The sequence below is a fragment of the Diabrotica undecimpunctata genome, chromosome 2, assembly GCF_040954645.1.
Source record: "Diabrotica undecimpunctata isolate CICGRU chromosome 2, icDiaUnde3, whole genome shotgun sequence".
Classification (NCBI taxonomy): Eukaryota; Metazoa; Arthropoda; class Insecta; order Coleoptera; family Chrysomelidae; genus Diabrotica; species Diabrotica undecimpunctata.
This window is the reverse complement of record NC_092804.1, coordinates 22,015,194-22,028,585: the sequence shown is the minus strand read 5'-3', so window position 1 is coordinate 22,028,585 and position 13,392 is coordinate 22,015,194. Positions and strand designations below refer to the sequence as shown.

Here is a 13,392-nt window from a genome sequence, read left to right as displayed (position 1 = left end):
AAAAATTATTGTAGACTCTAAATCAAAGTGGGTTAATATACATGTTATGAAAAAGGGTACTTCAGTATTACACACCTTAGACAAGTTGAAGATAACTTTCTCTTTGATAGATTTGCCAGTTATTCTGGTAAGTGATAATGGTCCACCTTTTAATGTTACTGATTTTACAAGATTTTGTCAAAACAATGGGATAACCATTCTAAAAAGTCCACCATATCACCCTCAATCAAATGGGTGTGCAGAGCTGATCAAACAGTCAAAGCTGTAGCAGCTGTAGATCTAGCAGCAGGTGGTAAATTTCGTATTTAAGTATAGAAATACACCAAGTGCTAGTACTGGGTTAAGTCCAAATGAAATTTTTTTCAAAGTTAAACCTAGAAGGGAAAATTATGTTCAACAAAAATGATGACTATGTTAAACCAGATGTCTTTACTACAGGTGAAAAAAGTTAGTGGGTAAATTAGGTCCATATGTTCAGGAAAAAATGGGTAGAAGGGGTTATTGTGAGATATGTAAGTTCAACGACCTATTTGGTAAAGATAGATGATAAAATTATGTATAAACATGTAAATAATTTAAGAATATTAACTAACACACATGTAAACTTGGATGTTAAAAAATGTACTGAGTTTTTACCAGTATTACATGTAAATGTTGGCAATGATCTGGTTCCTATAGCTAAAATTCCAAATTCGGATGAACAAGATAAGGGAAATATGATACAGATAAAATCTCCCATCCACACAGAGACACACCCTAGTAGTAGCCTGTCACAATCAGTTAGTAGTGATGCCTTAGTAAACTCACCTGGAAATTAAACGTCCCGTCCCTGAGACGTAGTGAAGAATAGGCAAAAAACCCATCAGATTAAATCTTTAGTTTAGGATCAGAGTAAATCATTAATTTTATTGTTTTTGTTAGTAGGGAAGGAAATGTTATATATTTGTTTAGTGTTAAGTTAGTTATAGCTGGAGACGATTGATAACACGGGGATTATAACAATTGGCAGGACTGACAGTGTCACTTTTGTTAAGGGGTTATCTAAGCTAGTGCGTGAACGAACATTGTATCCGACTATATAGGGTTAATTGTAGCACTGTATTGATAATATGTTAATATAGTTGTTTAACCGAACCCACAAATATGTCTCCATCCAAATTGCGATGACTCTTTCTGTTCTTTCTAATAATACATCCCTTAAGTAAGATGAAAATTTGGCACTTAATTTTGTACCAAAAATTATAGATTTTCTTATAGCAACTCCATTCTTCTTAATTGCTCTTACAGTTGATTTGCCTAAATTAAAATGTTTTTTAATTGCGGTAGATCCTTCTTCTTTTCCTAAGCGATCTAAAATTTCAATTTTCGTTTCCAATAAAATTTATTGTCTTTGATGTTTTTTTTTCCTCCATTGGGCCAAATAAAAGCTTAAAAAAAATTAAAAAAATTAGACTTACGATATTGAGATGGCAAAAACCTCTTCTAATGAAAAATAAAACTTAATGACACTAACTTGAAATGTTTAGATCTGAAAACCGTGCAACTTGGAAGCAAAACAGATGGAACACGACTTCTACGGAATACAGAAAGAAATATGGAGAATGATCAGAGCAAAAAGAAAAGAGAATCATCTCAACAATGAATATGGCTACTGTTTCAATTGTACCATGTTATAATTGTCCCCGGTCTCCTTTATATATTCATGGCCTTTTTAAAGATTGTTTCCTGCATATTTATTTTGCATTTTCTGATTTTTTTTACAGCATTAGATTAAAAAGAGTCTAGTTTTAAAAAAGTGGTACAGTAGGCGGTATCTTCAGTAGCGGTAAGCTTCATATTTTTAAAAATGAATTAAGTAATTTTATTACTTTTTGTTACGATTTTTTTACATTTATCTATTTACAAAGTTTATTTTTTTATTTATTTATTTTAACAATTTTTCCATTCGAAAGTACATAAAACTGGAAAAATAAACATGTATAACGGACTCGCCTCGTCGATTAAGTGGACTTTTCCAACTATTTCGCCTTGGTAATTTAGTGACGATCGTCTAAGCATTTTACTATAGGGAAAATTTAATACAGCGCCTGTATAGAAGCTTCATTCAAGACTGTTAAATTAAAAAAAGATATTAAAAAGAATTGAAAAACGATTACAAAAAGTCAAATAAAAAAGGTTTATCAGAAGTTCTTTATATATCGCTTCAAGCATCAATACTTACGATTTACGTACTAGTTAAATATTAGCACCGCCCTGTACTTAATATATTTAAGCGGTTTCTGCCTTCAAAATCAAATTTAAAACGTTTTATTAGATTACCAACTAGACTGTAGAAAGTCGACTGCAGTTGTAATTATTTAAAAACTACTCTTCCGAATTAAGCTGAATAGAACAGGCATTTAATTATAATTTAAAATCCTAATTAGAATTCATTTATATATCTACTCTCTCGACTTTCTACGTATGGTCAGGTAAAAAATAATCCATGTAATTGCGAATTTTACGATGTTATGAACATCCTGTCCTTTGTCAATGACTTTAATTGGAGGTATTAATCTGCCATTAGATATAAATTCATTGAAACAGTTAAACATCTTTTAAAACATTAAATTTTATTAACAAGTTAGCAATTATTTATTCTTGTTCTTGCTCTGTTAGTTTTTGGATAAACTTACCTCCACCATTTATTATTAAAGTTCAATAATTTCTTTATTGTATTCTCCACAAATAACGGATTATTTGCTGGTCTCCCGCTCTTGCAAATAGTAAGTGGGTAAAAGTGTTGAAATCGTTTGAGAATTATAATCTTACTTTGAGCACATTAGTTTTATAATAGCGGACTGACTTAAAATATGGTGATATTTTGAAATTCCAAAGTACATGTTACATTCTTTGTCTATGGGTACGGGTGGACCCAGTGGATAAAACTCATACTGTCACCTCGGGGGAACAAATAAGGGTCTGTACACCTTCTAAAATCCCCGAGTGCTTAGTTTTGTTACATTTATTAACTGGTTTGGTATTCCTAGCTCTTTCATTGCTTTGAACATTTCTCTTCTATTCACAGAGTCGTAGGCTGCTTTGTAGTCTATAAATATGTGATGAGTATCAATGCCATATTCCAGTGTTTTTTCCAAACAGGGTTGTAATCTGATGAATAGTAAAAAAAAATGATAAGTAAAAAAATACGAAAATCTGTTAGGATGGACAACCGAAAGTAAAGAGTAAACAAATCCAATAAACGATCGAAAATAACAAGAGTCTCAAAGTTGTAAGGAGACAATGATTGATAAATGGCAAAAACAAAAATATTGAAATTAAAGGATAAAGATCGAAATAGCATCACCAACAGAGATAAATTAGTAAGGGTAGTAGAAGATTTCTATATAGAATTATAGAGAAGTCAACAAAACCATGATGAGCAACTAACAGAAAAATTAGAAAATTCAGGACAAAGATCAGTCAACCAAAGATCGAAAATAATGCCTGATATATCATCAGACAAAATAACGAACGCACTTAAGAAATTGAAAAGAAATAAAGTTCCGGAAGAAGATAATACTGTTATAGAAGCCTCAAAGATTGGAGTAGATAGACTTTTAGAGAATATACAGAGATGATTCAACTTTTGTCTGCACCAAAGTGAAACACCTACAAGATATATAGTGAATATATCTTCTTCTTAGAAAAAAAGGATGATCCAACAGACCTCGACAATTACAGATCCGTAAGCCCGTTAAACCACCTCTATAAGTTACTCACAAGAATAATATTAAATAGACTGGAAACACAATTAGATTTTAACCAACCTAGGGGACAGACAGGTTTTAGAAAAACTTTGGCACCAACGACCACCTCCACCAAAATCCAATGAATACAACCGAACATTGGTCCTGGCTTTCGTAAACTTTCGCAAAGAATTTTGCGAAAAGCGTCGCTTAGATTATCGGTACTCCAAACTGATCGCAAATATATTGCCGTAACACTGCACAAAGATACAAACTGTATAAAAATCAAAAGAGGAATCAGACAAGGAGATACGTTATCTGCCAAACCCTTTGCGGCAGTTCTGCTTTCAAAAAATTGAATCTTGGTGGATCCAAAAATTACAGTATAGAGACCATTAGCAGATAGAAGAAGCAAAGGTAGACAACCTACATGATGGACAGACGATGCTAAAAGAATCGCTGGGAATTGGCTATAAGATGACCGACAGAACTGAAAGAAATTAGGGGAGCCCAATGTTCAACGTTGAACTCAGGCTATATATATATATATATATATATATATATATATATATATATATATATATATATATATATATATTTGTTATTTTTGTTCTTTCTTTGTCTTATTGTTTCTTCTGCTGTTATTACTACTGCTTCTTATTTATATAGACTCTTTTCTATTGGTCTTATGTTAAGTCTTCTGTCTAGTTTTCCATGGTTAGTTTTCGCTTTACTGTCTTTCTTGTTTTATTATTTTTATTTTTAATTTAGTTTAAATTAAAAAGTGATTTAAGTCGACATTGACACCTATCATTGACATTTTTTATTATATTGAGCAGTTGTGTTATTTGGTTCATCCATTCAGAGGTCTTTCAGTTGGTGTTATTATATGTCATAAGTTCTGTTTACAGTGCTTTAATCCTCTTTTTTCCAGCATTTTTGCAGTGTCATGGCACTTTTTCGTTTTATTCTGTCATATTTATTTGGTTATATTTAATTCACATCTGTTGTTTTGTCCTATATATCCATGGGAAGCACCTTGTCGGGAATAAGATCTTATATACTATGAGAAGTTTATAGCATCCCCACATTCTTAGATTCTAACGGCATTTTCCTTAATGAAGTGAGGCCTAATAATTTTTCCTTCAGTAAATATTAATAAGAACTGATAATATCTAATTTTCGGAAGATTAATTTTAAAGTTAGATTAAAAAATTCTGCTGTCATGTCGGGATAATTTTTACCTGTTATTGTAGAAGATAATAATTTGATACTTTTTGAATTAAAATCTCCCACCAATTGTATGTTTTATACTACGATAAATCAATTATTGAGTACCGGAAAAAATATGTTCTTTCAACTAAGAAATATATCAGTTAGTTTCTATTGCAGGCGGAATCCACTAACCTTCAAACATTTACTCGTAGCGTAGTATCGACACTATAATTAAAAATACCTTAAGCTTGATACTCTTTTGACCCACTGACTTTCGCCTAAGTCTCGAGAACATACATAAACAAATATTCGTCTAATTTTAAACATAATGCGGTATTTTGCATCTGCATTAATATAACAGAAAATATAAGTCTGTCCAATACTGAATATTTATATTTTAACGTTTAGAATTTTTAAAAAAATTAGATAACATCTGAGAAGGCATTCTTCCTTGTTGTATTTCAATTGTATTGGTTATTAATTCAGCCTCCTTATTTTCCAGATAATAATTCAATTACTAAAGAAAATAAACTACTTTAAAAAATCTTTAGAAGGGGATTTATATCAAGTATATCTACATGAACGCTATCGACTGATATCGACTGACCTTTGCTTTGTAATTTAGTTAAAAAGGGCATAAAGCTTTAATAAAGTCAAGCATTAAGCAAGAATTCTCTAACTTTTAAATTACTTATTATGTTCAAATTCAATGCTTTATTCCAAATGAATATTGATTAAAAACTTTTCTGTTTCTTTCTTCAAATCTCGCTAGAAGTTCACCAAGTTTTTCATTATCATCCACAAGGAAACTAAATTTCTGTAGTTGGCTGTGTACCATGTATCACAAAAATGTTTATTTAAAATAATTATTTTATAAAATGTAAATCCAGATAGCACTGATGATGAAATAGTTATTCCGAAAACGTTCTGTGATGTAGGCCGATAGGGTTTTTGTATTAATATACCTTTTATAAAAAAAAAATTTCAAATAAACTTTTTTTTTCAATGTTGTTGATGGTCTGAACTTAACGAATTCTTATGTGACTTTTAGAGGTGGTTTTGGCTGCTTCGTACTCTAATGCATGAGCCAAGATGTCACCTAGTGTTTTATTTCTAGCCATTTACATAACCTACTGCCTTTCGACATCGCGTAGTCCATCTACAAAACTCTGGAGGACAAGTTGTTCTAGAAAGTCACCTGCGGCGGTAGGGTAGGCTAATCTGATCAGGCGTGCTATATAAGCTTCGAAGTCTTGTAGATATTTACTGGATTTCTGCTGTCTGGACATTAACTTAGTCTGGTATACTTGCTGTAAATGTTTGTTACCATTTCCACTCTAATTGAGACACAGCTGGAAAAGTTCTTTGGCTGTTTTTCAGAGGTGTTCTGCAAAACATTCAGGGCTTCTCCTCGAAGTGAAACTAAGTGAAGTGGCCTTAACTTCATTAGACCACGAATTGGCTTATGCAGTTGCATGTTGGTGGTTTTTTTTTAGCTGGCGTGGAAGACGTGCGAATTCAGAAATAGTTGCATCACTTACCTGACTTATTATTTTTGCTACATCATCTCTTAATTTGGAGTCCAATTCCTGTATCTCTGTTTGCAGTTACTAGATATTCTCTTTCACAGTCTGTCTCTTATATCTTTGTGCTAAGTTGCATTGTGATCTCGCGAGTGGTTTAGTTCGAGTACTCACAACGCAACTGTTTTAAAATAACTGTTGAAAACTAGCGAGAAACTAGTCTCAGAAAGATCGCCTAGTGAGCTAATTCCTGTGCTTATACACTGTAGATGCTAAACACAATAGTTGTGAGTGCAATCGGTTTCAGACCGTAGAAAACAGTTGCGCCATGGACGCTCAACGTTATTTTATCTCTCTTTATAGTTATGTGATGGTATCCTGCACTTCTGCATGCAAGTTCTGAATTAGTTTCCTGTCTCCTCGTCTCGAGAACTGCCAATTTGACGAACATGTCTTCTTTAAGGTGGAGAACAGCTAGGTGGTCACCTAGCTGTTCCGTGATTTTAGCTAGGTTTTCTTTGATATAATTAAGATTTTTTTGCAATGCAGCCTAACTGTCTTTTATCGCATTTAAATTTTCTTGCAATGCAGTTAGGTGTTCGGTTATCTTACTTGTTAAATTTTCCATTCTAGCCATCCTGCAGCATGGCTAGTAATGAATGATCTGGAGAGGAAAGACCTGCTGGAACATCTCCAAATTCCATCAGTAAATCGCTTTGACCTCTAGTTGTTGGCATTTTTAACTAATAATTATCTAAAAGACAAAAATTTTCTAACGAATATCTCCAGACGTCAAGCATTATATTTGAGGGAAAAACTGGATAAAGTACAACAATGAAAAGAAACATTATGGGGGTTTATCAATATGCTTGGACATTGACACAAAAATAGTCTATAGTAATTCAACTCTCGAAGTTGAAAAAGTCTTTCAATAATCAAAAGTAAGAATATCCTCAAGACCAGATAAAATTTTTGTTGAATTGGTAAAGCTTCTCAATAATGAAAGCATATCTGTGCCTCATAATAAGAAAGTCTGTGCTAAGAGCCTTCTCAATCAGGTTTACCAAAGTGGCATCTTGCCCGATGAGTGGCAAAGGTCGATTGTTTTTGCAATATTAATAACACAATAACCTTACTATAACACGAGACAACTTGGACTCAAAATTGGATTTTTTCCTTGAGATAAAATTTAGTTGCCGCTATACTTTTTTGCGCTTTATTTTTTACGTTAAATTTAGTATGTGTTGTTTGTTTTTAATTTTAAGATTAATAAATAAATATTTACTTTTTTAATAATAATCGAATAGCAGACATTTTATGTGCAAGGTGCGAGTTTTAAAAGATGTTTTTATTTCTTAAAACTTGTGATTTGCACTTAGTCGTGTGTTTCTAATTGTTTGTGTAAACAACAGCTAAATTGTTGTTTTCCTCGAAGTAATGTATAATCAATGAACTTGCACGCAACATTAGAAATAATCTCTTTTATCTTCTCTTTTAACTAACAATTTAATAAATAATAGAAGCCAGATATGCTATATACAACAAAATAATTATTCCTCAATACTCTAGAAGCAACGTAAATCTATCATACTCTTGTTATGTGGTTTGTATGCAATTCGCGTCAATTCTTTAAAGCACTTGTTGCTAATGATAGCCATGTCAATCTTCGCAGGGAAGATAGGACCTGATAAACAAGAGCAATGGACTTGCTAATGTAAATATTCACTTCGTTATAAAGGGAAGAGGAATACCATCAGTTTTTGGTTGTAAATAACATCGAGGTAAGCTGGTAAAACTAAAAAATAACATAATTAATGCAGCAACAGAATTACTAAGAGATAAAATGAACGAACACTAACATATCAAAAAAGAAAACCCTGTGGTTTATAGAGAAAGTGAGGACAAAATGCGAAGAAAAGAAGAAAGCCTTTTTACAATAAAGAACACAACAAACACAACAGGCATACAACAATTATAAATGAATGAGAAATGAAACGAATACTTTGGTCTAACAAATATAAAGGTAACACTGGCAGAGCTTCTCAAAACAGATGGAACATTATTTCTGCAGAACACAAAAAGAAATATGGAGAGTGATCAGAAAACAAAGAAAAGAGATGAACGAACTTATAAAACCGAAACACATTCTGAATGGAACATGAGCAGACTACCTTTGATCCCTATTTGTTAAAGGTGACGATAATGAACCACCAACACTAGAAGAAACGACAAACGAAGAAATAAATATTGAGGAGAGAGAGGCAAAGAAAACATTAAGAAAATTAAAGAAGAAAAAATCACCAGGCACGGACAGAATATTGAGTAACGGTCCTCCTAAAGTATGGAGGACCAGATCTGACCAAATAACTATTAAAACTTATCCAAAATATAATAGAAGAAAACAGAATATCACAAGAATGAAGATCAAGCGTCCTAGCGTCTCCTCTTCAAAAAAGAACCCGGAGAATTAAAGAGGAATTAATTTATTAACCACATCACTAAAATTAACAACAAAGGACAAATTAACGGACCTTATCTACCTATTTTACGCGAAAGGGATACCTCTAGGAATAAGCAAAACGATCGAAAATATCTACTAGAACAATATAATAAAAGTAAAAGTAGAAGAAGAACTAACTGACCAAATTGAAGCTGGTAATAGTATAAGACAGGGGAATTCACTGAGTCCTCTATTGTTCCTCCTAATCATGGATAAAATAATTAAAAAAGTGAGAACACAAAAAGGTTACCAAATGAGAGAAAAACAACTTCCTGATCTTTACTGTCAGACACAGTACCAAAATATTTAGCAACCATATTGACAATGTCATTTTTGTTAATAGTATTTTTTTAGTATACTCTACACTAACTAAGATAATTTAAATAACTTGCTTTTGTTAATATTTAGAACTATTCCCTATTATTAGTAACAACAATTTCGCAATTGTGAGCTTTCTGATCTCAATCCTGAAAAAGTCGCCTAAATTCTTAAACAGCTTATATGTTGCTTTGTTTATCACATATCAATTCTAAAATAAAATCAATCTGAGGAAGTGCTACAGAAATGTTTGTATTATTGAGTTTTAACTCCAATTAAAAAGTTTTAAGTATCTTTAAATAGAATATCGTATCAATAAATATATATTTAATAAGTTATATAGTTATGGTACTTACTCATACACAATACATTCCTTGATACATATAAAACTACTTTTGGAATGTTTGTAGAACTCACTGATAATAGTCTCATCTGGAGCCAAAATCGTCACATTCTCAATCCAGCCTAACGCACTTAACAACTTTACTGCAGTTTTTATTAAAAAGCCGTATTGGTGTGGTACTGGAATTGTTCTCAAGTCTAACAAATCACCAAACTTGACCAGTCTATCGTTTAACTTTTTTTCTGTAACAATACCAAGTATAAATGTCTCGTTTTGATTATACAAGTCGAACACACATTTAAAATATTCAGCTTCTGTGCATATCTCGAAAACTTTCAGCCCTAACTTCATAGGAGCTAGATATTCCAGGAAGTTTACCCTTTCGGTCGTCCATACTGCTGTGGAAACCAGAGATTGTTTTCTATAAGGAATCACTTCACTTTCGTTCCTGCAATCTTCAATCAAAACAGCGATTGCCGGGTCCCCTTCCACCTCTAACACCGCTGTACTTTGAGTTTCCGAGAAAATAAAAAGGACGAAAATATATCCGAGATGCATATTACCGGGTCATATACACTGTGACCGAGGACGGTGATATAATAATAAAAAATTCAGCTTCCTCTTCAAGCTTCAGTGCATCGTTATTTCCAAACAAAACATATTTTTGAAGGACTGACGCGTGTAGCGTGGTGTTGGTTTATTCTAGGTAAAACACATACTGTTTTACCCTAGTTCGTGTAACGGCGTGATGAGTCAGTATATTGCTAGGAAACAATCAATACAAATATTTTTAAAGTGTACAGGTACTAAGATGTGTATGGAAATAGAAACTGATCGATTTTGCTGAATTCCGAATTCGTTTCATGGGAATTAAAAGCGAAGAAGCTCTACAAATTAAACTTGTTAGCCGATAACTTTTTATACACTGAAAAACTTTCAATATTATTAAAACTAAATATATCTTCATTTATTCCTCAAATTTTAGAATCCAGAAACATTCAATTATACACTTAAACATTTTTATGATCTACCTTTATCTATGACAAAGTAATATTCAATAATAGTAAATCCATATTTAAAAAATATATCTTCTTCTTTGGGTGCCGTGTCCGTATTCGGACGTTGGCCGTCATCATGTTTACAATTTCCTGAAACCTTTCTCTGTCGGCTGCTGCGCGAAATAATTCTTCTACTGTGGAACCACACCATTGTCTAATATTACGCAGCCATGAAAGTTTCTTTCGACCAATCCATCTCTTTCCTTCCACTTTTCCTTGTATTATAAGGCGAAGTAGATGGTATTTAGGTCCTCTAATTATATGGCCGAAGTATTCTGTTTTTCTCCTCTTTATGGTGTTTATGAGCAGACGTTCTGAATTGATCATTTGAAGAACAACTTCATTGGAAGTGTGCGAAACCCACGATATCTTTAGGATTCGTCTATAGCACCACAATTCTAATGCTTCTAACTTGTTTAGCATTGTGGTTTTTAACGTCCACGTCTCACAACCATACAATAGGATGGACCACACATAACATTTCAGGATCTGCTTACGAATATTCATCGACAGGTTTCTGTTGCATAAAACTGGTTTCCAGGTCATAAAAGCCTTACGTGATATTTCGATCCTGGTTATTATCTCTTCATCAGAGTCACAATTTACATTTAACCAGCTGCCAAGGTATTTGAAAAATGATTTACCCTTTCGATCTCCTCTCCATTAAGAGAAATCAGACCTTGATCTATATTGATCTTTCCAACTGCCATCCCCTTTGTCTTTGAAATGTTGATTTTAAGGCCTCTCCGATAACTTGCTTCACTGACTAGATTTAGTAATGTTTAGAGATCTTGTAAATTTTCTGCAAGAATTGCTGTATCGTCAGCGTATCTAATATTGTTGATTACTTCTCCACCTAGTCTTACTCCCTCTTGTCTGTCATCCAAAGCCTCCCTAAAGATTTCTTCAGAGTACAGATTAAAAAGAGTGGGTGACAAAACAACCCTGCCGTACTCCACGTTTGATGGATATTTTTTCAGTCGGACTGTCTTCAATTTGGATAGGGGCTACTTGATTGTAATATAAGTATTTCAGCAGTCTTATATCATAGTGGTCAAGTCCTGCTGCCCGTAGGCAATAGAAAAGTGTATCGTGTTGTACTCTGTCGAACGCCTTCTCGAAGTCGATGAAACAAACATAAACATTCTTTCGGAATTCACAACTTTTTTGTAATAGAACGCGCATACAGAATAGTGCCTCTCTAGTTCCTAGACCGTTCCTAAATCCAAATTGCTTATTACCCATCCTACTTTCGCATAGAAGGAATACTCGGTTTTGTATAATTCGTAAGAGTATCTTCAGTGTGTGACTCATAAAACTGATTAGTCTAAAATCGCTGCATTTGGTGAGCCTGCTTTTCTTTGGTAATGTTATAAACAGTGACTCTAACCAATCATCTGGTATTTTTGTGGTAAAGTGGTTAAGCAGGCAATGCTTTCCTCATCCAAAAGTTTAAGTAGCTCAGCAGGGATTTGATCTGGTCCAGGTGCTTTATTGTTTTTGGCTTGCTGTATTGCCTTTTTGACTTCCGAGTTCAGTATACTGGGACCTCTGTCTAACTGGTTGTCACAGTCAGTATTTGGAGCATTTTCTCTAGAAGCATCGTCAAAAAGGTCAGTGATGTATCTCTCCCATTCTTTGCACTGTTGTTCGTGATCAAAATTTTTTCCGTCCGCGCTTTTAAGTATGTGAGCATTTTTCTGTTTTCTAATTCCGGCAGTATATTTAAGTTTCTTGTGTAGGTTGAAACTGTCATGCTTTTTTTGGAGGTCTTCTATTTCTCTACATAAATTCTCAAGCCAGGATTCTTTGGCTTGCTTAATTTTTCTTTTTATGCGTTTATTGATTTCACGGTATTCGATAATATTTCTATTTTTGTGTTGCCGTCGAACTTCCATCAGGTCTAGAATTTCTTGTGTCATCCACTCATTTTTTGCCAACATGGTAGGTGTTTTCAAAGACTCTTGTACGTTCTCTAAAATCGAGTTTTGAATATCATACCAGCATTCGTTAATGGTTCTGTTTTCGTTTGGTATATTTGATATTCTGTGTATTTTACTATTTATCTGCTGTGATATGTGTTCGCGCGTTTGAGGGTTTTTCAGGGGGTTGAGATATATCTTACAAGGCTTAGTTGGCTTTGTTAATTTCTTTAATTTAATTTGTATTTTGGAGCAGAGTAAATTGTGATTTGAGTTTATGTCAGCGCCGGGGTAAGTTTTTACATCTTTAATATTGTTTCGAAATCGGTGGTTTATTAGGATGTAGTCTATTTGGTTCCGTACGATTCTGCCTTGATGTCCATCTTGAGGGAATTTCTACCTGTAAAGACACCTTTCTGGAAGTTGAAACCAGGTATTTGTAATGGCTAAGTCATTTTCTTTGCAGAATTCTATTAGACGTTCACCTCTTTGATTTCTTTCTCCCAAGCCAAACTTTCCGGTGATGCCCTGCGTCATCTTCTGTCCAACTTTAGCGTTAAAGTCATATTATTGCTTCATATTGCAATATTGCAATATTGCATATATTGCCCATAATTATTATTGCTTCGTGTTTCTTTGTTATTTTTAGCACTTCTTCTATTTGATGGTAGAATTCTTCAATATTCTGTTCATCTGCGTCAGCAGTGGGAGCATAAACTTGGATCATATTTATATTTACAGGTTTAGCATTCAGCTGTATTAAAATTACTCTGTCTGATATAAAA

At 33.3% G+C, this 13,392-nt stretch overlaps 1 protein-coding gene across 1 annotated transcript in view; it reads right to left on the bottom strand.

Moving 5' to 3' along the window:
* boss (G protein coupled receptor bride of sevenless) overlaps window positions 1-10,449 on the bottom strand; it is a 53,436-nt gene extending 42,987 nt beyond the window's left edge. The window contains exon 1 of the mRNA XM_072522483.1: window positions 9,641-10,449. Coding sequence (XP_072378584.1) covers window positions 9,641-10,185 — 545 coding nt within the window. The 5' untranslated portion in view covers window positions 10,186-10,449. The remainder of the gene's footprint in view (window positions 1-9,640) is intronic.
* Window positions 10,450-13,392: the final 2,943 nt, after the last annotated feature.